General features: G+C 37.5%; 1 protein-coding gene across 1 annotated transcript in view; it reads right to left on the bottom strand.

The window, feature by feature from the left end:
• EFCAB5 (EF-hand calcium binding domain 5) overlaps positions 1-23,549 on the bottom strand; it is a 143,570-nt gene that overhangs the window by 56,275 nt on the left and 63,746 nt on the right. The window contains exons 6-8 of the mRNA XM_021669777.2: positions 20,623-20,671; positions 17,080-17,150; positions 4,794-4,949 (exon numbers count right to left, since the gene is read on the bottom strand). Of these exons, the coding sequence (XP_021525452.2) occupies positions 4,794-4,949; positions 17,080-17,150; positions 20,623-20,671 (276 nt within the window). The remainder of the gene's footprint in view (positions 1-4,793; positions 4,950-17,079; positions 17,151-20,622; positions 20,672-23,549) is intronic.

Genomic DNA, 23,549 nt, shown 5'->3' with positions numbered 1-23,549 from the left:
CAAATCTAATATTCTGTTCCACTGATTTGTCTATTCCAGTACCAAAGCCAAAGCTATTTTAATTAATATAACTTTATTTTTAAAATAAGCTCTTTGGGAGGCCGAGGCGGGTGGATCACCTGAGGTTGGGAGTTCAAGACCAGCCTGATCAACATGGTGAAACCCCTTCTTGAAATAATAATAATAATAGTAAGCTCCTGCACAGCAAAATAAACTATCTCTCATTCTGTAGTTTGTCTGTTTACTCTGTTTACATCTGACCTGAATATACACTTTTCATAATAAAGACATACACGGCCAGGTACGGTGGCTCACGCCTGTAATCACTGCACTTTGGGAGGCCTGGCAGATCGCTTGAGCCCAAGAATTTCAGACTAGCTTGGACAACATGGTGAAACCCCATCTCTACAGAAATTATCTGGGCCTGGTGGCGTGGCTTATAGTCCCACCTATTTGGGAGGCTGAGATAAGAGGATCACTCAAACCCTCAGGAGGTTGAGGCTGCAATGAACCGTGATGTTGCTACTGTACTCCAGCCTGAATGACAGAGTGAGATCTTTTCTCAGAAAAAAAGGAAGAAGACATACGCGCAGTCAACAAACATATAGAAAAATGTTCAACATCGCTAATCATTAGAGAAGTGCAAATCAAAACCACAATGAGATACATCTCACACCAGTCAGAATGGCTATTATTAAAAAGTCAAGGGCCGGTCGCGGTGGCTCACGCCTATAATCCCAGCACTTTGGGAGGCTGAGGCGGGTGAATCACGAGGTCAAGAGATCGAGACCATATTGGTCAACATGGTGAAACACCATCTCTACTAAAAATACAAAAAATTAGCTGGGCATGGTGGCGCGTGCTTGTAATCCCAGCTACTCAGGAGGCTGAGGCAGAAGAATTGCCTGAACCCAGGAGGTGGAGGTTGCGGTGAGCCGAGATCGCGCCATTGCACTCCATCCTGGGTAACAAGAGCGAAACTCTGTCTCAAAAAACAAACAAACAACAACAACAACAACAACAACAACAAAAGTCAAAAAATAACAGATGTTGGCAAGGTTGCAGAGAAAAGGGAATGCTTATACACAGTTGATAGAATGTATATTAGTTCAGCCATTGTGAAAGCTGTTTGGTGATTTCTCATAGAACCCAAAGCAGAATTACCATTTGGCCCAGCAATACTGTTATTATTGGGTATATATCCAAAGGAATAGAAATTGTTCTACCATAAAGGCACATGCACGCGTATGTTCATTGCAGCACTATTCACAATAGCAAAGACATGGAACCAACCTAAATGTGAATCAATGGTAGACTGTATAAAGAAAATGTACAAGCCAAGCATAGTGGTTCATGCCTGTAATTCCCACACTTTGGGAGGCCAAGGAGGGAGAATCACTTGAGCTGAAGAGTTCAAGAGCAGCCTGGGTAACGCAGTGAGTTACTGTCTCTACAAACAAATAAAAAATTAGACCGGCATGGTGGTATGTACCTGTAGTCCTAGCTACACGTAGAAATCCCATTTCTACTAAAAATACAAAAATTAGCCGGGGCGGTGCCTCACGCCTGTAACACCAGTCACTCGGGAGGCTGAGGCAGGAGAATCGCTTGAACCTGGGAGGTAGAGGTTGCAGTGAACTGAGGTGGTGCCACTGCACTGCAACCTGGGTGACTGAGTGAGACTTTGTCTCAAAAAAAAAAAAAGGGCTACATGATATCTCAAGATATTGATGTACTATTATTTTTAAAGCATTCCTCTATATAGTATTTCATTAACCTCTCTCTTTTTCTTCATTTATAAACAATGCAACAAGAATTTTCTTTGTATGTGTACTTTTAAATTTACTGGTGCTTTTATTTCTATGGAATAAAAATTTTAGGAATGGCTTGCCTGGCTGAAGCATGTATGTAGTTTTTATTTAAGCTGATATATCCAGAATGCTTTGCAAAAATACAACTATTAAATTTTCACCAGGAATGTTTGAGAAACGTTTTTCCTCTATTTGTATCAGCGATAGGTATTATCATTAAAAACTATTTTTGGTCATCTATTGAATATATAATGATTCCATGAATTGGGTATTCATATCTTTTGCCCACATTTTGGGGAGTGGTGTTGCTTATATGGAGTCCTGCCATCAGAGAAAGGAGAGTCTAGCTCAGTGCCACAGTACTTGTTGACTCTGACTGTGGTGTATATGGTTCATCTCATTGAGTCATCTGGAAGTTTTATTTTGGTATTTTCTATTTATGTCCTTAATTCTCCTTGTTCTAACCCAGGTGTCTTCCTGGGGGTACTATCAGAACTTTCATAGTCCTCATCTCTGCACATCCACTGTCCTTTACACACAGGTATTTAGAAATACTCATCACCTTTCCTCTGGCCACAGAAGTGAAAGGGAGTACCATCAGGCCCATCTACCTAGACCCTGTCTTCTACAGCTACTATTCTTCCTCTTCAGTACCATGTAGGATTTAAGACTTCTCTATGAAGCTTGTAGTCTCTGAGCTTTACCTAGAAAATGAAATGCAAGTGCCTGCTGTTCTTAAATTTCCTCTCAATCTACCTGGGATTTCGAGGGGTGTCAATAATGTTGCCCTCAATCTTCAACCATGATTGGAGCTCAGGAATGGGAGATCAGGTGCTAACCTTGACTTAGGGACCCAGACAACCTCTAAACTCTAGTCACATGCACTCCAACCTCCTTCTCTCATCAGCTGGTCACAATTTCCCATTGACAGAATAACTGATTTGATGCCATATTTTGCATTCTTCCTTACTTTATGATTCTCCATTGTTTCTTAAGGGCCCAGCATTTTCAATTTAAAGTCTGGGCTTCTAGAACTTTTATTTCAGCTACTGGTTAAAAATATACAATCACGGCTGGATGTGGTGGCTCACGCTTGTAATCCCAGGGCTTTGGGAGGCCAAGGTGGGAAGATCTCTTGCACCAGGATTTCAAGAACAGCCTGGGCAACATAGTGAGACTGTTTCTACAAAAGTTTAAAAATTAGCCAGGCATGGTGGTGCATGACTGTAGTCCTAACTATTCGGGAGCCTGAGGTGAGAGGATCACTTGAACCCAGGAGGTAGAGGCTGTAGTGAGCTATGATCATGCTGCTTCATTCTAGCTTGGGTGATACAGTGAGGTTCTCTCTCTCTCTCATAAATGTCATTATGTTATGCATTTTTGAGCTTTGTTCCCAGATATACATTCCATTCAGAAACGCATCTAACTTCTTTTTTCCAGACTCTATCTTCCCTCTGATGGGGTTAAAATATGCTATTCTGACATATTGACTATTTAATTTAAAGACACTTGAAAAGCAACAGATACGAGAAAATCACTTGACCTTTGTGCTGTTTCTTCAAAGCAGAAGATGAAATTCCCTTGTGAAATTAACTCTCCCTATACTATAAGGAAAGGCATAATTGTTATCTTCAAGGATAAGAAGTTGAGACCAACAGAATACTGTACGGACCTCGTTAGAATAACTCTTATCTTTTAAGACTCCCGACATAATTTAGTCACGTTTTCACATTTTGGTATTCTTTGTCCAATCCAGTACATAAGTAACTGACTCTAACTGCCTCTTGGGGCCTTCATTCCCTTAAGAGGACTCCTGTGCCATATAAAACTTGTAACTAAATTTGTATGCTTTTCTCTTGTTATTCTATCTTATGTCAGATTAATGCTGAGACCCAACAGGAATCCTATGAGGAAGGAGGTGTAGTTTTTCCACCCTGCACTTTCAATATCAGCACATAACTATTGCTTGAGTGATGGGAAGAAAAGCAAAGAATGAAAGAAAACCTCAGCTAATCTCTCTAAATATTATCTCACTATGTTTGTTGCAGCACATGAATTGGTGTTAAATTGGCCAACAGAGAATCGTTGTCCTTCAGGCATTTCACCCAGGAGTAAAATTTTGACACCTATGTCACCCAGTGTTTACTACAAGCTTTGTTAAAAGAAGCAATATTCAATAAGGATTGACTGAAAGACACACAGACATTTCAGATTTTACAAAATATATTCCTGACTTCATTCAAATTAGCATAGATCTGAGAATGTAGATTGCAACATACTGGTTCTTTTAAGAATTGCTTTTTCTGAATTGCAGTCCAGTGTGGCGTTGTTTGCCTACATTTAAAGTAGCTATAAGAAAACTGCCCTAAAAAAGTTGTCACTGTTTAATCTATTACAAGCCCATCATAAAAGATTTTCACTTCAGCACAAAAGGGCCCCTTTAATAAAGAGACACTCCTAACTAATTTGAACCCCAAATTTCTGTACTTCTTAGCACTTGTTTGTAATTATCTTGTAAACATTGTTGATAACGTGTTTGGTTGTGTTTCCCTTTTCACATTAGATCTTACTAGGAAGCTTAGATCCAAACTTGTAAACAACACACAACAAATATTTAGGTCATTATGCTATGTATTTTGGGGCTTTGTTCCAAGCTTCATTTACTATCCCTTCTCATATTTTTCTTCTTTCATCCTACTTTTAGTTTACATTTTGTTGTTGCATGTTATCTATTCTGTGAGCTTCCTTAAATCCTTTCTGGACATGGAGATACAAACAAGTAAGTATAAGGTTCATAAACAAATATATTTCAGTAAAGTTTGTATCTATTTTGTAGAGATGGGGTTTCGCCATGTTGTCCAGGCTGGTCTCAAACTCCTGGGCTCAAGCAATCCACCAGCCTCAGCCTCCTAAAGTGCTGGGATTACAAGCGCGAGCCACAGCAACCAGCCAAGAAGCAATTCTTTAAATGTCTTAACCCACCTTCCCGTGGTCACAATGTAGGAAAAGTTCAGTGAACATCTGCCTCTGCATGTCAGCTTTTATGACCTCCCGGAATTCATCTGCAGAGTGGCAAAGGTGCTTAAGGAGTTCCTCAAACATTTCACTCTTCAAGTCTTTAATATGTGAAGAGATGTACTACAGAGAAAAAAAAGAGGGTAAATGATTGACTTAAAACTATGCTCTAGTTGGATTTTCCCCAGGATTCAATGTGCATGAAATACATTGGCTGTAAAATATTTCCATATGATTTGCTTATCACTTAGATGAAGCATTTTCATGTTAGCTGCTCTAAAATCTGTCATGCAGAGAGAGGTAACTAATGCAGTCCCCAATACCACACATCAGGGGGACTAGATATTTTTGGAGCGATTTCCTTCTATGTCACATCAACATTTTATAGGGCAGACTTTCCTTACAGTATGAAACAGCAGAAGTCACCTATAAAATGCTACTTGCAAATGAAAAGTTCTAGAAATTGAATGGAGTTTTTCTATGGTATATGGTATATAAGAGCACGTGTGTTGCAAGATTGGTTGCATTTAATTAATGGAGTGTAAGGGACAAGGACCATCGGTGGCTTTTTGTTTTTTGATAATGCAATAAGGTACCATTATTTGTCTATGATTTTCTTTTAAAAGTATAGGGACTGAAAACATCGATACTCCTTGGCCATTTCTCTTGATTCCTGTTGAGTAGTTTCCAAGAAGTGGAATTTCTAGCTTAGAGGATTAATGCACCTGAATATTTTGTAGGTTTGACATGGGGCTTGTACCTTTGGCACTCCTGTCACTAATGCATGAGTGACTATTTCTTCTCAGCCTTACCGTCAGTGTGTATTGGCATCTGGGTTTTTGCCAATTTGATAGGTCAGGAACAAATTACGTTCTTGATCTCTGCACTTTACTTTAAGAGAGGGAAGGTATCCTGTGATAGAGAGAAGTGATCAAGCACTGCAAGAGTTTGAGTGGACTCCTTTCAAAGTGTGAGCTCAGCTCACAGCCAATGGTTTCCTCCCCTGCCTCACGCACAGAAGTAGCCAGAGTTATACCGGATGACCCCACTTCTGTAGCCATAAATGACTGAACCAGGGGGAACACTTAACTTCAGGCCATTCAGATTCTCTCCACTAGGAATTAGGGATTAGAACTGAATAACAGCCAGTTAATTTGAGTGGGCCTGAATTTGTGAATGTGTAGTGGAGGCAAAACTCTCCCTCTACTCTCTTAGGGTCTTTGGCTGGGCCTGAGAATTAAATTGACATAAGATAGGTTAGTAGGAGAAAGGCATAAAATTTTAATATAAATTTTATATGACATAGGAACTGTTATAAAGAAATGAAGACCCAAAGAAATGGCAAAAACGACATGCTTTTATTAATATATTGGGTTGAACAAGGAGAGGCAATTGTGGAAAAGTAACCTAAATTATGTTGGGAAGCTAAAAGGAAGATCATAATTATTTTAACAAGGTCTGTTTGTACAGAATTCTCTCAGCTAAGACTCCCAATTGAATAATGTTTCCTTTCTCCTGATACAGGGAGGACATCTTTCACATGGGAGATTTTAATTTTCTATTTTCAGGAAGAAAAAGGGAGATTAGAATGCCTTTCTTGTATCTGCTATTTTTCAAGTGCCTTTAGCTGAAAGTAGTCCTTATGCCAAAGTGGAATGTTTTAGGTGGCATATTTTGCCACCCTTCAAATGTAAATTTAAGAGTTTTGGGCTGGCCAGATTCCTCCATGTGAACTGAGACTCCAGGGAAAGTCTGTCTGTGGAAAGAAACAGATGAAATGGAAAGCAGAGAGAAACAGTCTTAACACTTTCCAAGTCCCTGTTCTAGTCTCTTCCTGAAGCCCTTAGATTGTGCACATTTCATATTCAGCTAGATAGCTAAGGTTGGTTTCTGGTTCTTGCAATTACCATGTAGTTAACATGGTTTGTAAAAATCATGCTCCACTTTAGTAATTTGTTTAAAATGGAACAAATGTTTTTGGCATATTTCATTGACATATGATTTTTATTTTATTGTTTTTAGAGACAGGAGCTCACTCTGTTGCCCAAGCTGGAGTGCAGTGGTGCAGTAGCACAATCATGGCTCACTGCAACCTCGACCACCAGATTCAAGTGATCCTTCTACCTCGGCCTCCTGAGTTGCTGGGAATACAGGTGCAAGCCACCACACTTGGTTAATTAAAAAATATTTTTGTGTGTATAGAGATAGGGTCTTACTGTATTGCCCAAACTGGTCTCAAACTCCTGGGCTCAGGTGATCTTCCTGCTTCAGCCTCCCAAAGTACTGAAATTACAGGCGTGCCACTGTACCCAGCTTCATTGTCATTGTTCTTGATGAATCAGTGCACACAGTTAAGTTCTTATCTGTTACCATAAGAAGCAGAGTAGTGGAAGTGGTTAAGAAGTCACTCTGAAGTCTGTCTGGGTTCAACTCCCTATCCTCATGTTCCTTCATTTGTGAAATGGGTATCACAGTAGTAGTTACCTCACTAGGTCATGATATGTACAATCTGGGTGTTTCACGTAGTAAGTTCTCTTCAGCCATTGTGCTTGTCTACTCTTGAGTTAGGTAAGAAATTGGCCAAGAACATCTTCTTCATTAAATAAACAGTCCACTTAGCTGATAAACAACTTTGGAAGGAGAAAACCCAACAAGATCAGCGGTTCTCAAAGTGTGATTCCCTAGACCAACAGCATTAGCATCATCTGAGAATTTGTCAGAAATGCAAATTTTTGAGCCCTACCCCAGATTTGCTGAATCAGAAATTCTGGGGATAGGGCCCAACAATCTATAGTTTAACAAGCCCTCCCTTCCCCGGGTGATTCTGATGCTCATTAAAATTTGAGAACCACTGAACTACATGATCTGGAGTATCTGGTCCTAATTAGCCCCATATCCTAAGATCCTGTTGTTTGATCCTTAATGACTTTTTACTTGACTACTAGGTATTTTTCTATATTACTCATAAGTTAGAATTATTGAATAATTGATATTTTCTGGCAACATTGTAGCTCAGTCCTCTAATGCTGAAAAAAAATTGGTATTTGGAAGAATCATCCTGTTTTAAATTAAGTTTTTGGGAATAGACTTCAAAGCCATATGAGTTTTCTGGCTGTAGGAATGCTATTGAATCAGTAATTAGTTTTAAGAGGCTGAGGCAGGAGGATCACTTGAGACCAAGAGCTTGAGGCCAACCACAGCAACATAGCAAGACCTCATCGCTACGAAAAATTTAAAAATTTAGCCAAGCATGGCAATGCATGCTTGTAGTCCCACTCAGGAGGCTGAGGTGAGTGGATCACTTGAACCCAGTAGTTCAAGGTTTCAGTGAGCTATGATCACATCACTCCTGCCTGGGCGACAGAGCGGGACCCTGTTTCCAAAAAAAAAAAAAAAAAAAGAATTAGTTAAAAAAAAAAAAAACCTTTCTTTGGGCCAGCCGCAGTGGTTCACACCTGTGATCTCAGTACTTTGGGAGGCGGAAGTGGGCGGATCACCCAGGTCAGGAGTTCAAGACCATCCTGGCCAACATGATGAAACCCTGTCTATACAAAAATTAGCCAGACATAATGGCAGGTGCCTGTAATCCCAGCTACTCAGGAGGCTGAGGCAGGAGAATTACTTGAACCCGGGAGGCAGAGGTTACAGTGAGCCAAGACTGTGCCATTGCACTCCAGCCTGGGCGACAGAGCGAGCAAGAGTCCTTCTCAAAACAAACAAACAAAACTTTTTCTGAGAGACACTTCTGGCTTTTTCATCCCTGAAAGTTCTGAGGGAAAAAAAAATTCTGGAGCTATAGTCTGTGGGTTTTCTGAGTCAGCATATTCTGATTGTTCTGTAAGTATAGGCTAGCTGGCATAAAGACTAACAGTTGCCAATATCAACTACAAATCAAATTCCAAATATAAGAATTATAGAAGTTTGCCAATATCTCTTATAAAAACAGGAAAAGGTGAAAATAGATGGGAGCCTCTGTGTTTTCATATCCTTCCAAGGAATGATTGCTTAAGAATATAATTACCGTTATCCTTCAGTTATCTCTGTGAGCTGTTAAACATTCAAACTATACTTAGTCAAGTTATCTCTATGTGCTAAGTCCCAATGTAATGACTTCTGGGATTTTCCTTTCTGACTTAATGCTGAGAATGTGGTAAATATCACATTTAATAGCTACTGTAAGATTCTATACCTCTGAGCCAATGGGATTCATACTTATTAATTGTAGACATATTGAAGAGTTGATGAACTGGGTGATATAAGGGCAATAAGAAGAAAACTATGTTTGGAAACTATCTATCTTAGGTATTCCAAATGATATTTGTAAGCCTTGGTAGTATACAAGGAGTGCAAACAAGGAGTACAGAATATTGAAGTACACAGGTTATATTTGTTATCTATCATTGAAGAAATGGTGTGTTCAAACAGCCTGTGGGCAGAAAATTAGCTTTCCAGTTTTAGGGAGTAAACTTTAAGAAAAAAACAATTGCTGGGCGTGGTGGCTCATGCCTGTAATCCCAGTACTTTGGGAGGCCGAGGCGGGCAGATCACAAGGTCAGATGTTCAAGACCAGTCTGGTCAACATGGTGAAACCCTGTCCGTCTCTACTAAAAATACAAAAAAATAGCTGGGCATGGTGGCACATGCCTGTAATCCCAGCCACACAGGAGGCTGAGGCAAGAGAATCGTTTGAACCTGGGAGGCAGTGGTTGCAGTGAGTCGAGATTGTGTCACTGCACTCCAGCCTGGGTGACAGAGCGAAACTCTGTCTCAAAATAATAATAATAATAACAATTATAATAGTTCGTCTAATTTAAAAAAATTTATTCCAATGATGTTACTTTAGCAATTTATGAGTAAAATAAGACTCTGGAATAAATTTATTCCCAATTGAACAAGAATAAGAAGTCATACTAGGATTTATCTTTTCATTTCAGTCTGGCAGATTAAATTGCCTTTCTCAATAAATATGAAAAGATAATGGAGAGATGACAGTTTCATCAACAGCAGACAAAGTAAAAAGAGAACACATGCAAGTAGGGTTTTCTTACCACTTCTAATTTATCCACTACTTGTCTACCCATTCCGTCCTCTAATAAATCTTGAGATGACTGAAAAAATTCTACCTAATATTTTGTATGCTATTTGCAGCTGAGTTTATTAAAAGCAAAAAACAAACAAACAAAAAGACTGTTTTCCATCCTTCTGGTTTTGATTTTTCTTATAGCAATAGGACAATAGGTAGTGTATTAAAATATATACATTCTTGAAAAAAATTCATGCTATACTTTTCTTTCTGTAAAAATTAAATTTACATGGGCACTAAAAAAATCTCTCATTCAGCCGGGCACAGTAGCTCACACCTGTAATCCCAGCACTTTGGGAGGCACAGGTGGAAGGATCACTTGAATCCAGGAGTTTGAGACTAGCCCGGGCAACACAGGGAGACTCATGTCCACAAAAATAAACAAAATTAGCCAGGCAAAGTGGCACGTGCCTGCAGTCCCCCTCTACTTGGGAGGCTGATGTGGGAGGATCACTGGAGCCCAGGAGGTTGAGGCTGCAGTGAGCCAAAATTGTGCCAATGCACTCCATCCTGAGTGACTCTGTCTCAAAAAAATAAAGATAAAATCTCAGTAATTCAAATTTTGTAAGATGTTCTATTTTTATTTTCCATTGGAAAGAAGGAAAGTAGTAATGTAGAAAAAATTTTATTTGGAAGATTAGCTACTTATAAAAGAAAGGTTTGTTTAATAACCATAGTGATATGCTTTGCTAGTCATTTTAGGGAAAATGAAAATATAGGTGAATATTTAACTGATTTGGGGAAGAAGAGAACCTTCTAAGCATAGGAGCAATAAAAAAGACCTCCAGGCCGGAGGCAGTGGCTCACACTTGCAATCCCAGCACTTTGGGAGGCACAGGCAGGCTGGTCACCTGAGGTTGGGAGTTCGAGACCACTCTGACCAACATGGAGAAACCCCATCTCTACTAAAAATACAAAAAATTAGCCAGGCGTGGTGGCGCATGCCTGTAATCCCAGCTACTTGGGAGGCTGAGAGAGGAGAATCACTTGAACCTGGGAGGTGGGGTTTGCGGTGAGCCGAGAATGTGCCATTAGCCTGGGCAACAAGAAAGAAACTGTCAAAAAAAAAAACAAAATAAACTGCAAAAATAATCCATAGATTTGTTTACATAAAATTTTTTAAATTTTCTATAAATTAGAAACCACCAAAATTTTTAAACAATTGAGAAAAGTTGAAAAACATGTTAACAGAAAAACCACTCTATAAAATATTTTAAAGAAGTTTATTCTGAGATAATATGAGTGACCACAGTCTGAGGAACACACAAACCCAAGAAGCCTTAAGTGGTCCTAAGGCAGTCAGATTAGTTTGGTTTTATATATTTTTGGGAGGCAGAATTTACATGCAAAGACCTAAATCAATACATGGAAGGTATACATTGGTTAGGCCTCAAAAGATGGGATATCTTGAAGCACGGGTTTGCAGGTTATAGGTGGATTCGGAGATTATTTAATTTGCAATTGTTTAAAGGAGTAAGGCTCTGTCTAAAACTTGGAGTCAGCAGAAAGGAATGTTTTAAGTTAAGGATGCTATGTGGCAAGACTGATGGCCTACAGGTTTGACTTAACTCTTACCTGGCATGACCTTAGGTCTTGTTTATAACTTGGTATCTTATTGGCAAAGAGTCTGTTTTGTCAGTCTTAGGAGCCGTATTTTAACATTAATGATGGTCAGTTATTGGGCCTAAACTCCAAAGGGGAAGGGATATAATGAGGCATGTCTGACCTCCCTTCCTGTCATGGCAGGGAATTCAGTTTTTTAAGGTTTTTCTAGGGTTCCCTTGGCTAAGATGGGGTCTGTTCAGTCATCAGAAGGCTTAGGATTTTATTTTTAGTTTAAAAATATATGCAATTTGTGATCATAAATGATAATTCTTTAATATATAATGAACATTTACAACTCCATAAGAAAAAATAAACATCAGATCATCAGGTAAGATGACCAAAGGATCTGAATGGATGATTTACATAAGAAGAAATTTTAAAATAACTTTTAATCTCACCAGAAATCACAAAGATAAGAGTTAAAAAACAAAATGCCATTGAATTACATTTTTTTTTTTGAGATGGGTTGGAGTGCAGTGGTGTGATTATAGCTCACTGCAGCCTTGAACTCCTGGGCTCATGCAATCCTGCCTCAGCCTCACAACAGAGATTTCTTATACTCTATTGAGTATAACCTACTGTTGGTGATAATATGGTGCTTTGAGAGCCATCATGTGTTGCTGAGGAGAATGTATCAGTATAACCAAGAGCACAATTTGACAAATAGATGCTAAAACTTCAAATATTTATTCTTTGACATACTTCTTCCATTTCTGGGAATCTAAGGAAATTACTGAAACTGTGTCTCAGCTCAGGCTTAGGTATAACAAAATACCAAAGACTGGGTGACTTAAACAACAGAGATTTATTTTCTTACAGTTCTGAAGGCTGGAAAGTCCAAATCAAGGTGCCCACAGAGTTAGCATCTGGTGAGGGTTGTTTGAATAAAAATTATAGAAGGCAGTTGTTTTGGACTAAGCTCCTGAACCAGGCCCAACAGACCAGACTAAATATCAAAATGGAGTAACTCAGGCTGAGGTTCCATATCACTAAACTAAAACTAAGTTGTTATCTAACCTTCTGAGAAATCAGAAACTTTCACGTCCACTGAGCAGTAACAAGGCACCTTGCCCCTGCCTCCAAAGTGTCAAAGTAGATTGAATGGGCAACTTGGATCTTTATGCCTACCTGGCAGTAGAGAGGTGGCACTCCCCTTCTTGTACCAGCATGGTATCAGAGGAAGCTTTTTAAAACAAGATGCAAATAAGATTCAGAGTCTCATAGTGATAGATGCAGGAGCAGATAAGGAAACCTTGCACAGAGTCTTGCCTGGGCATGCTTGCAACAGACTGGGGGCCTACACGCACATTGAAAGAATGGGGCAGAGCCACCAGGAATTCATGCCTTATGCAGCAGGAGGAGCTGGACCTCTTTAGCTCCTGTGTACTGACCTGGCATTCAGTCTGTGAGGTGAGAATCTGTTGATGGACCCTCTCTTTCTTTGCAGAGAGCTTTCTTTTCACCTAATAAATACATCTTCACCCTTCAATGTGTCCGTGTGCCTAATTTTTCCCAGTTGTCAGACAAGAACCTGGTTTTTGGCTTAACTAAGGAGCAAAAAATCCTACATCAATAGCATTATACCCAAAATGTCCAAGACAAAATAGAAGATCACATATTGTATGAGGAACTAGGAAAATCTCAACTTGAATGAGAAAATTCAATCAGCAGATGCCAACACTGAAATGACGCAGCTGTTGGAATTATCTGAAAAGGATTTTAAAGCAGCCACTATAAAAATAATTCAACAAGCAATTATGAACATGCTTAAAATAAATTAAAAACTTAAAAGTCTAGCAAAGACATAAAAGACATTAAAAAAACAAAAATTTTGAAAAATGCAACTCAGAAGACTAAAGTGGGAGGATCACATCTCTCTTTTTTTTTTTTTCTTTTCTTTTTCTCCCCTCTCCAAGACACTATTTCTTAAAAAACAACAAGGCCGGGCATAGTGGTTCATGCCTGTAATCCTAGCACTTTGGGAGGCTGAGGTGGGAGAATCTCTTGAGTTGGCTATCCTGGGCAACACAGAGAGAACCTGTTTCTACAAAAATAAAATTTATCCCCATATGGTGGTGCATGACTGTGGTCCCAGCTACTTGGGAGGCTAAAGTGGGAGGATGGCTTGGGCCTGGGAGGTTGAAGCTGTAGTGAACTGTGATCATGCCATTGCACTCCAGCCTGGGTAACAGAGTAAGACCCTGTTTCAGAAAGAACCACAACAAAAACTACTGAAATAAAAAGCTCAATGTATGGGCTTAGCATCAGAGTGGAGGAGACAGAGGAAGGAATCAATGGACTTGAAGACAGAACAGTAGAATTTACCCAGTCTGAACAACAGAGGAAAAAACAGACTGAATTCTAAATTATAGAATTTACCCAGTCTGAACAACAGAGGAAAAAACAGACTGAAAAAAAAGAAGAAAAAAGAAGTAACAGTCTCAGAGTCTCAGCAATCTGTAGGACTATAATAAAAGATCTAACATTCATGTCTTTCAGAGTTCAGAACACTAAATACAAACCAACAAGAGAAAAACAACACCTTATCTACTGAGGAAAATTAAGAATGAAGTGAATTTTTTATCATCAATCATGAAGGTCAGAAGGAAGTGAAAGAACATTTTCAAGGGCTAAAATAAAAAACCTTTTAATCAAGAATTCTATATCCAGTGAAATTATTATTCAGGAATAAAGGGAAAATAAAGATATTCTCTGACAATGTAAAACTGATAGAATTTGTCATCTCTAGATCTGCTCTAAAAGAATGGCTAGAGGAAATTCTCTAAATAGAATGCATAAAAGAAGGAATCTTGAAATATCAGGAGGGAAGGACAATGAAAAAAGCAAAAAACACAGGTAAATACAACAGACTTTTCTTCTCGTCTTGAGTTTTCTAAATTATGTTTAACAGTTGAAGTTAAATTATGTTTAACAGTACCTGATGTGATGTATGTATGGGAAATATTTCAGACAATGATGTTGTAAGTGGCAAAGTGGAAAACAACTTAAAGGAAGGTAAGGTTTCTACATTTCCCCTGAACTGGCGAAATGTCATTACCAGTAGACCTAGGAGACTTTTGTGGTACTGAAATAGTTTTGTATCTTAATTTTGGTGGTGGTAACAGAAATCTACATGTGCTAAAATAACATAATACTATACACATACATTATATCAATGTTAATTTTCTGGTTTTAATCTTATGCTAAAGTCATGTAAAATATAACCTTTAGGGAAACTGGATAAAGGGCATGTGGGACCTCTCTGTACTATCTTTGCAACTTCTTGTAAATCTATAATTATTTCAAAATGAAAAAATTTTAGAACATGTTTTAAAGAATATTTATTGACATAGAGAAATGATCAAGGATGATATTAAGTGAAAAAAGTAGATATACAGTATATTAGGCATGACCAAAAATCTATATGAAAAAGCCCACAAAATTAAAACTAAAACCTTACATGTCTCACTATAAATATAATAGACACTATCAAGTACAAGGGTCAAGACCATGATAAGCTTTGAAGTCAGAGTGACCTGGGTCTAGTCTTGCTTTGTCACATATGTGCTCTGTGATCTCAAGGAAAGTGTTCATCTTTTTAGGTCTCATTTGCAGAATGAAGATAATAATAACTGAGTTGTTGTGGGGATTACACAAGAAAGTACATCTAATAACCTTAGTACACAATATGTCACATAAAAAGTGGTAAAAAGCATTAGCTATTATTATTATACAAAGAAAAATATAGTGCTAACAGTGGCTTTTATTGGTGGTAAATTGTGGATTTAAAATTTTTTTACTTCTTTACATTTTCATGTCTTTAAATTTCTATAATGAACCTATATTACTTTTTATGGCACTATAATTCACATATCATAAAATTAATATATTTTATAATTGTTTTCAGAGATGAGGGTCTTGCTGTTTTGCCCAGTTTGATTCCAAACTCCTGTCCTCATGCAATTCTCTTGCCTCAGCCTCCCTAGTCGTTGGCATGAGCCACCACATCTGGCCTACTTTAATAATTAAAAAAAAATAGGAAAATGTTCTAACTTGTCCACTTTAAGGGAAACTAATATAAGACAAATAGGCAAGTGCACTGAACATCAGTGCCTTGCAAAGAAATGTAAGTTATGTTTATTACTATATTAAAGAGGTAAAGCTTTGACTTTTCATGAACCATTTTAATACTATTGTTTGTTCCTCTATGTATTTTTCTTCCAGTAGCTTGTCTCATTTGTATCCATGGAATTTTAATTTTAATTTATGATAACATGGAGTGGCTAATGCCACTGAAAGAAGATTTTTATTACTTAAGACTTCCAAGTGAAGGAAGCATGCCACACCATGCAGGGCCACAGGGGAAGCACCAGGTTTGGGTCAGGAGGCAGAACTGAAAGGAGCAAAGGGATAGCCTAAGCCAGAATCCTTCCTGGGATTTCCACAGGAAATGCAAGCCAGGACAGGTTAAACAGTTAAGGATTGGCTGGTTTGAATAATTCTGGCAGACCCTGAGGCACAAGGGCTATTTCTGGTTGTCTGGTACTGGTCCTGGGTTGATTTAGAGCAGTAGAAATATTAGCTCAGTGTGTGAGAATTAGTAAGGAGGTGGTTCATACTATGGGTTGTCAATCACAGGGGAGATATAAACAACTCTGGCCACTAGTTTGGCCTTGTGAGTAATGGATGACAAATAGAAAAACATATAATCTAAGAAAACACAGTTAGAATATAACTGAGGTAGAATTTGTCAAATTCTTATCTATACAATAATCGTTTTGAAAAGAATTCCAGAAATCCTTCATACAGAACTTTGAAACTGTATATAGTGCATAATCACCTTCAATGGTGCAAAGGTGTATGAAAAAAGAAACAGAAAGTTATCTTGACTCTGGAACTCATCAGAGAAAAACAAGGGGAAATGGGAAACATGAAACATGAAACAAGGGAAACATGAAAAATATTAAAGCAGGCTGTGGAAGACTTAGGACTCTGGTACCATTAAACTGCTTATTTCACTTATTCTATTACAATAGAATCATACTTTTTCATATGCAATATTATGTAGACTTTGAAACCAACTGACTGAATACAAATTTCCCTGGGTTTACTAACTGTGAAATAGTGCACAAGTTATTTCACCTTTCTACATCTTGGTGTCTCCATCTGTAAAAGTGGAGGAACTGAGAGGGTTGCTGAGAGGGTTACCCAAGTTCATATATGACGCCTGGCCCATAGGAAAGTTTTTGTAAGTTTTAGATCTCATTATTGTTTGAATAACCAGCTTTCATTGAATATAAGAGGCTGTTTTTTCTTGATCTTACCAGAAGGTGTCAGTGGAAGTTTTTATACTTTCACATCATGAATGATACTGATTGAAAGAAATTGTAAGATGTAACCTAATTTCAGAGGAGATGAAATATTTTGAAGTATATATTTTAGAATGTATAAAATAAGTTTTGTGCTTTCATTTAATACTAATTTAATAATGTGTGACAGCCACCAACAGACAATTTAAACTGGCAAAATAATTCATTTCAAATACTAAATAATATAACTTCTTACTTCTATAAATTCCATTTTGTTCAATCTTGCTTCTGTTGAGTCAGTAATATCCAATTGTTTGCAGTGTGATTCTATTTATGGAATGAAGATTTTTGCTAGTTAGTTTGGTTGTAATACATATTTGATATTTATACTATAGTGCTTTAAAAGAATATAAAACTATTTATAAGCTAATGTCTACCCATAATTACAATAAAGTGAATGACATATAGTTGGGTAACATACCAAATACTACAAAATTATTACTTTTCCTGGCTTAGCACACAAACCAAATACTAAAAAACGAGCCTATATTTTCAATGTCTAGATTGGGATAAAGCAGAAATAAGTATGCACATCAATAGTATAAAAGACTACAAAAACATCTGTTTTGGTTTATACCAGCATTTATGCTAGCAGGTCTGAAAACATTTCTGCAAACTTTCTTTTTAGAAACTTTATTTTGTCTTTAATGTTTCTTAAATACTACATAAAAATGTTCTTTCAGTTAACAAATTCAAATCATACAAAAATATAAGCAACAAAACATGAATATCTTCTTTTTTCTCTACCTCTCATTAGCACTCTCATTCCTCTCTGCCTCAGATGAAACCACTGTCAACAGTTTATCATCCTTCCAGCAACCTTTCTATGCATTTCCATATGTATATAAATGTGTATATATACATGTACCTTTTGTTTTTCTATATGTAAATATGATCATTTTGATGTACCACTTACTTTTTCATTTGCCACTCATAGTAGCTTTTTTTCAAATAGGACCTGGGGCTCAGGGAAATTTTGTAATGTGTATATAGATTGGGAGTCATCAACTGCAGTCGTGAACTTGAATAAGAATGTTCATAGTGTGTATAGTGATAAGAAAGCTTAAAAGGAAACTCTGGAAAACAAAATTTAAGGTGTAAGCAAAAGAAGAGTAAAGAAACAAAAACACTAAAAGGTGATAAAAAATAGAAGAAAAAATCGAGAGAATGATATCACAAAAACCAAGAAAAAAGAGTTTTATAAATTAGCGTGATCAATAATGATGAATGTGACAGTTAGTTAAAGATTTTTAAACCTTCATTTGATACACAATTTATGTAATCCTTACAGATCTTGCCAAGAGAAAAATACATGAAAGCTCATGATGAAAGAACTACACACTGGTTTCCTCTCCTACTTCTAATAGTAACTCTTCCTGTCTATCATTGGCTGGCACAAGAGCATAGAAAAGACTTTTCAATCACTCTTGAATTTTGTAAGTGCGAATTATGAGATATCAGTTATTGTGGCCACAGGAGGACTATATAAATTTTCATATAAGCTTATGCATTAGATGCTGACATTTCCATCCCAGACCTTCCCCCAAGCTTCAGATGATCATGCAAACCAGACTGGTTTCTAGCAGTAACAGTTGCTATTAAATATATGTGTCTGTCTCTCACTGGAGTTTGAGCAACTTAAGGGCAGGAAACATGTCTTGTCAGTCCTCTTTGCATTCTCTACCTCATTACAGTATCTTCAACTAAGTGAAGGCTCAATGATTATTGACCAAATGAATGGTACAAAAAATAAATACTGTAGTATAGGAGGTGAGAGAAGAAACAGCCACTGTCAATTGGAATGCTCTGTAATTTCTGTAATTTCATCAGGATCCTAAACTGAATTCTCTTAACTCACTCCTTCTGTACCTTCATTTGAAAATACATGAAGTTATTTCAATGATTTTTTGAAACAAGAGTGAAGGATGAGCTGACTGAAGACTTACAGGTTTTGGATTATGTGAGACCAAGTAGAAGGAGAAAAGGTTGTCAGTAAGGCCCAAATCATGTTTGGAGATCAGTGATCAGGAAGATGGGAAGCGTATTTTATTTTTAAAAGTGACAACAGACTTCAGACAATGTATCATCAATGTAACAAAAGTAGTCAAAAAAGTAAATGGAAAAAAAATCTATTGGATATAAATTATGTAAATCTCAGGACCCAAACTCTAGTTCCTATGGGAAAAGAGAGTTTTTTTTTTTTTTTTTTTTTTTTTTACCAAATTTCATAATATAGGGAAATCTTTCTGAAAACACAAGCATCAAAATCTGCGAATCTCCATAAGAGTGGTACTGTCCTCCTTTCCTCCCAGGGAGCATGATGGAAATTTGTGGGTGAGTTTTTATTACCACAATGATGAGGAATAGGAGCAGAGGCAGAACTCCTGTAATTCCTGCACAATAAAGATGTTCCCCCTCCTGCAGGACATTCAAGTAGATGAAAAACCTGCTTATAATAATTTTGAACCTAGAACCCAACTCTATTTTACATATAAATGAAGAATATAATTTTGCTGTGGAATTTTCCAAGAATGTAACTTCCATGAAAATTTGAGGGGGAATTATACTTTGTTTAATTCTACAACTTTATCAAGAGTTGTTCACCATTTCAGAAATTGTGTAGTAGGAAGTAATATAAATTGTATCTGAATTCTAATACAACACACCTGTGTCAGTCTGCATTTCTTGAAATTCTATGTATAGATATTCATTTTGCCCTCTACCATAATGTCAAATACAAATAAAATAGTAAATTGTATACAGTTTTACTTTTCTTAAATCTGAAAGTTCATTATAATTAGGTAGAAATGTCTAACTACTCCATTATGTCTTCTAGTGAAGTTGTAACAAAGCATTTATATACTGAAATATAGTGCATATAATTTTCTTTATTTTTTAGAGGGAATCTCCCTCTGTCACCAGGCTGGAGTGCAGTGGCATGATCTTGGCTCACTGCAACCTCTGCCTCCTGGGTTCAAGCAATTCTCCTGCCTTAGCCTCCAGAGTAGTTGAGATTATAGGCACCTGCCACCATCCCAGCTAATTTTTGTATTATAGTAGAGTCTGGGCTTTCACTATGTTGGCCAGTCTGGTCTCAAACTCCTAATCTCAAATGATCTGCCTACCTTCCAAAGTGCTGGGATTACAGGCGTGAGCCACTACACCTGACCTCTGAAGAAGTCTTAAGCCTAATATCTATAGTAACAGAACTGGATGAGATTACCCAGGGAAATTTATGTAACATGAAAAGAGAACTCAAGGAACAACATTTGAGAAACAGAGAATGACCCCAGAAGGGTTATAGCTAAGGTGTAGGCTATAAGAGTGGGTAGAGTCAAGGAAATTCAAACTAAGGAATTTAGGAGGCAGTGTTCAACTCTGGTGAATCTTAGCATGAGTGACCGTGCCTGACCAGTGCCTATCATTTTCTTATGCCTTTCCTTATATTTCTCCTTTATATCACAGTTATGACATAATATTTTTCTTTTAAAATTTTGTGTATGTAAGAAATATTTTCTAGGAATGTCATAGTATAATAAGAGAGTATTGGAGAGTACTGGTAATAAAATGGACACCAGACTAAAAGGATTGAGAATCACAGATTGCTTTTCTCCTTTTATACATTCTCTATCTGGAAAGCATGGAAGAGCCTAATTGCTTTGACTCTACCTCTGAATTCAGTGTCCCCCACCCAAAAAAAAGATAAAAATAAAAATATCAGAGTAATAGGCAGACTTACCAAGCTTGAAATCTGGATTTTGAAAGAATTCATGAAGAGCATTCTGAATCTGCAAATCAAAAGAGAAAAAAAAAATAAAGAAACCATATGCTACTCCTCAGTTATCACATATTTGTTATTTTAGACTAAAAGCCATCTATAGTCTTTCTATTTTAGTCTTGGGTGATCTTTCCAACTCAAGGACAGAAATAGCAATAAGTCACATGCAATTTCTACAAGAGGTCTTCAAAAAGTTCATGGAAAATGTGTATTATGAAAAAACTATGCATGGATTTCAAAATTTTGCACCAAAATAAACTTGTAGTAACTTGTTATGTCTAAACAAGATCTAGCTTGAATAACTAAAAAGGATAAGACATCAGTTTGAAGAAAGCCCCTATCAGAGCAACACGAATTCTGCTTAAATTGAAGCAAAAACATTAAATTTATGGTGAAGCTTGGCTGAAAGGATTGTGAAATCACTGGCGTTTTATCAAGTGTTTAGGGGGACAATGCTCCAAAGAAATCAGCAGTTTACAAATGGATAATTCATGTTAAGAAAGGATAAAATTATGTTGAAGATAAAGCCCATGGTGCAGACCATCCACACCAATATTCAAGGAAATAAAATCATCTTGCTCATGCCCTTATTGAAGAGGACTAAAAATTAACAGCAGAAGTAATAGGCAACACATAGACATCTCAATTGGCTCTGCTTACACAATTCTGACTGAAAAATTAAAGTTGAAAAAATTTCTAGTCAATGGGTGCCAAAACCATTGCACCCAGATCAGGTGCAGATAAGAGCAGAGCTTCAGATGGAAATTTTAAACAAGTGGGATCAAGATCCTGAAGCATTTCTTCAAAGAATGGTAACAGGAGATGAAGCACGGCTTTACCCGTGTGATCCTGAAGACAAAGCACAATCAAAGCAATGATTGGTTACCAAGAGGTGGAAGTGGTCCTCTCAAAGCAAAAGCAGACTGATCAAGAAAAGGTCAAAGCAACAGTTTTGGGGATGCTTAAGGCATTTTGCTTGTTAACTTTCTGGCAGACCAAAGAACAATAACATCTGTTTACTATGAGAATGTTCTGAGAAACGCTAGCTAAAGCTTTAGCAAAAAAAAATGTCTGGGAAAGCGTCACCAGAGAGTCCTCCTCCACCACAACAATGCTGTTGCTCATTCTTCTCATCAAACAAGGGCAAGCTGGGCAGAGTGGCACACACCTGTAATCCCAGCTACTCAGGAGGCTGAGGCAGAAGAACTATGAGTTTGTGCGAGCCTGGACAAAATGGCAACACCTGTCTCCACTAACAAAACAAGAACAATTCTGTGAGAGTTTCAATGAGAAATCATTAGGAATCCACCTTACAGTCCTGATTTAGCCCCTTCTGACTCTTTATTTTCTAATCTTAAAAAAAATCGTTAAAGGACTCCTATTTTTCTTCAGTTAATAATTCAAAAAAAGACTGCATTGAAATGGTTAAACTCCCAGGACCCTCAGTTCTTTAGGGATGGACTAAATGGCTGGTATTATCACTTACAAGTGTCTCAAACTTGATGGAGACACTTTTTATTTATTTATTTGCCATTTAAAAAGTAATGGCAAAAACCACAATTACTTTTGCACCAACCTAATATTTGAGATGGGGTTTTGCCATGTTGGCCAGGCTGGTCTCACACTCCTGGGCAAAAGTGATCCTCCTTTCTCAGCCTCCTAAAGTGCTGGGATTACAGGCCTGAGCCATGGCACCCAGCCTGATGAAGCTTATGTTGACATATGAAGTTTATATTTTTTATTATCTTTTAATTCAATTTTTCCGCACAGTTTTTGAAGTGTCCTCTTAAGGGTATAAAAAGTTATTTTACATATATATTCTCAATGATTCCCAACCTTTTTGTGTGATTAGGACTGAGATCTGACAGTGACCCCATTTTGCCTCCTACAGGGGATATTTCTAGCCACTCTCAGACCTGGCATGATGGAGCTAAGGCACTTTTGGCAAGCACTTTGGCCATCCAAAGAATCCTTTATACTTCTTCATTCTTCAATTACTAAAGATAAAACTTCAGAGTTCTTCTTGGTCCATTTTTAAAACATTTTATTTTTTAGAGAAGTTTTAAGTGCACAGGAAAACTGAGCAGAAAGTAAGTACAAAGAGCTCCCCCGCTGTGTGTGCGCGTGCATGTGGGTGCACACACACACACTCTATACACATACACAGCTGTATACTATTATTAATATCCTGCACCAGAGTGACACATTTGTTACAGTCAATAAATCTACATTGACATGTCATTATCACTCAAAGTCCATAGTTTATATTAGGGGTCTCTGCACTGTAGCTTCAACCTCCTGGACTCGAGTAATCCTCCCACCTCAGCCACCCAAGAAGCTGGAACCACAGCCTGGCTAGTTTTTAAATTTTTTGTAAAAAGAGGGTCTCCCTATTCAAGACCCTAGGCTGGTCTTGAATTCCTGGCCCCAAGCAGTCTTCCTACCTTGGCCTCCAAAAGTACTGGGATTATAGGTGTGAGCCACCACACCCAAAGAGGTATGTCTTCTGTGAATATTTTCTCCCAGTCTGTGGCTTGTCTTCCCTGGTATCTTTTTAATCATTCACTTTAAACTGAAAATATGATTAGCATTGTATCTAATGAAAAAGTATTTCCAAATCCATATACACCTAAGAAAACCATTTAACTCTCAGAGTACAGTTGTTCTCTAGAGCTAAGTGACAGTCTCACAGGTCTCACAGAAGTAGTCACACATACATACACACACAACAAACACACAAATGAAATATATGTCTGTTTATAATGACAAGTTTGGGAGCCTTAGCTAGAGTCAAGATTTTAGAAATCTAGCTAGAATTTTTTTTTTTTTTAATGCTCAAGAGAAATTGAAGGTATCAACTCTCATGGACCAGACAAGTCAAGACTTAG

Source organism: Aotus nancymaae, unplaced genomic scaffold, assembly GCF_030222135.1.
Source record: "Aotus nancymaae isolate 86718 unplaced genomic scaffold, 86718_ANA_hifiasm-v0.15.2.pri h1tg000072l, whole genome shotgun sequence".
Taxonomy (NCBI): Eukaryota; Metazoa; Chordata; class Mammalia; order Primates; family Aotidae; genus Aotus; species Aotus nancymaae.
Note: the sequence above shows the minus strand (reverse complement) of the source record. Positions and strands in the feature narration are given on the sequence as shown.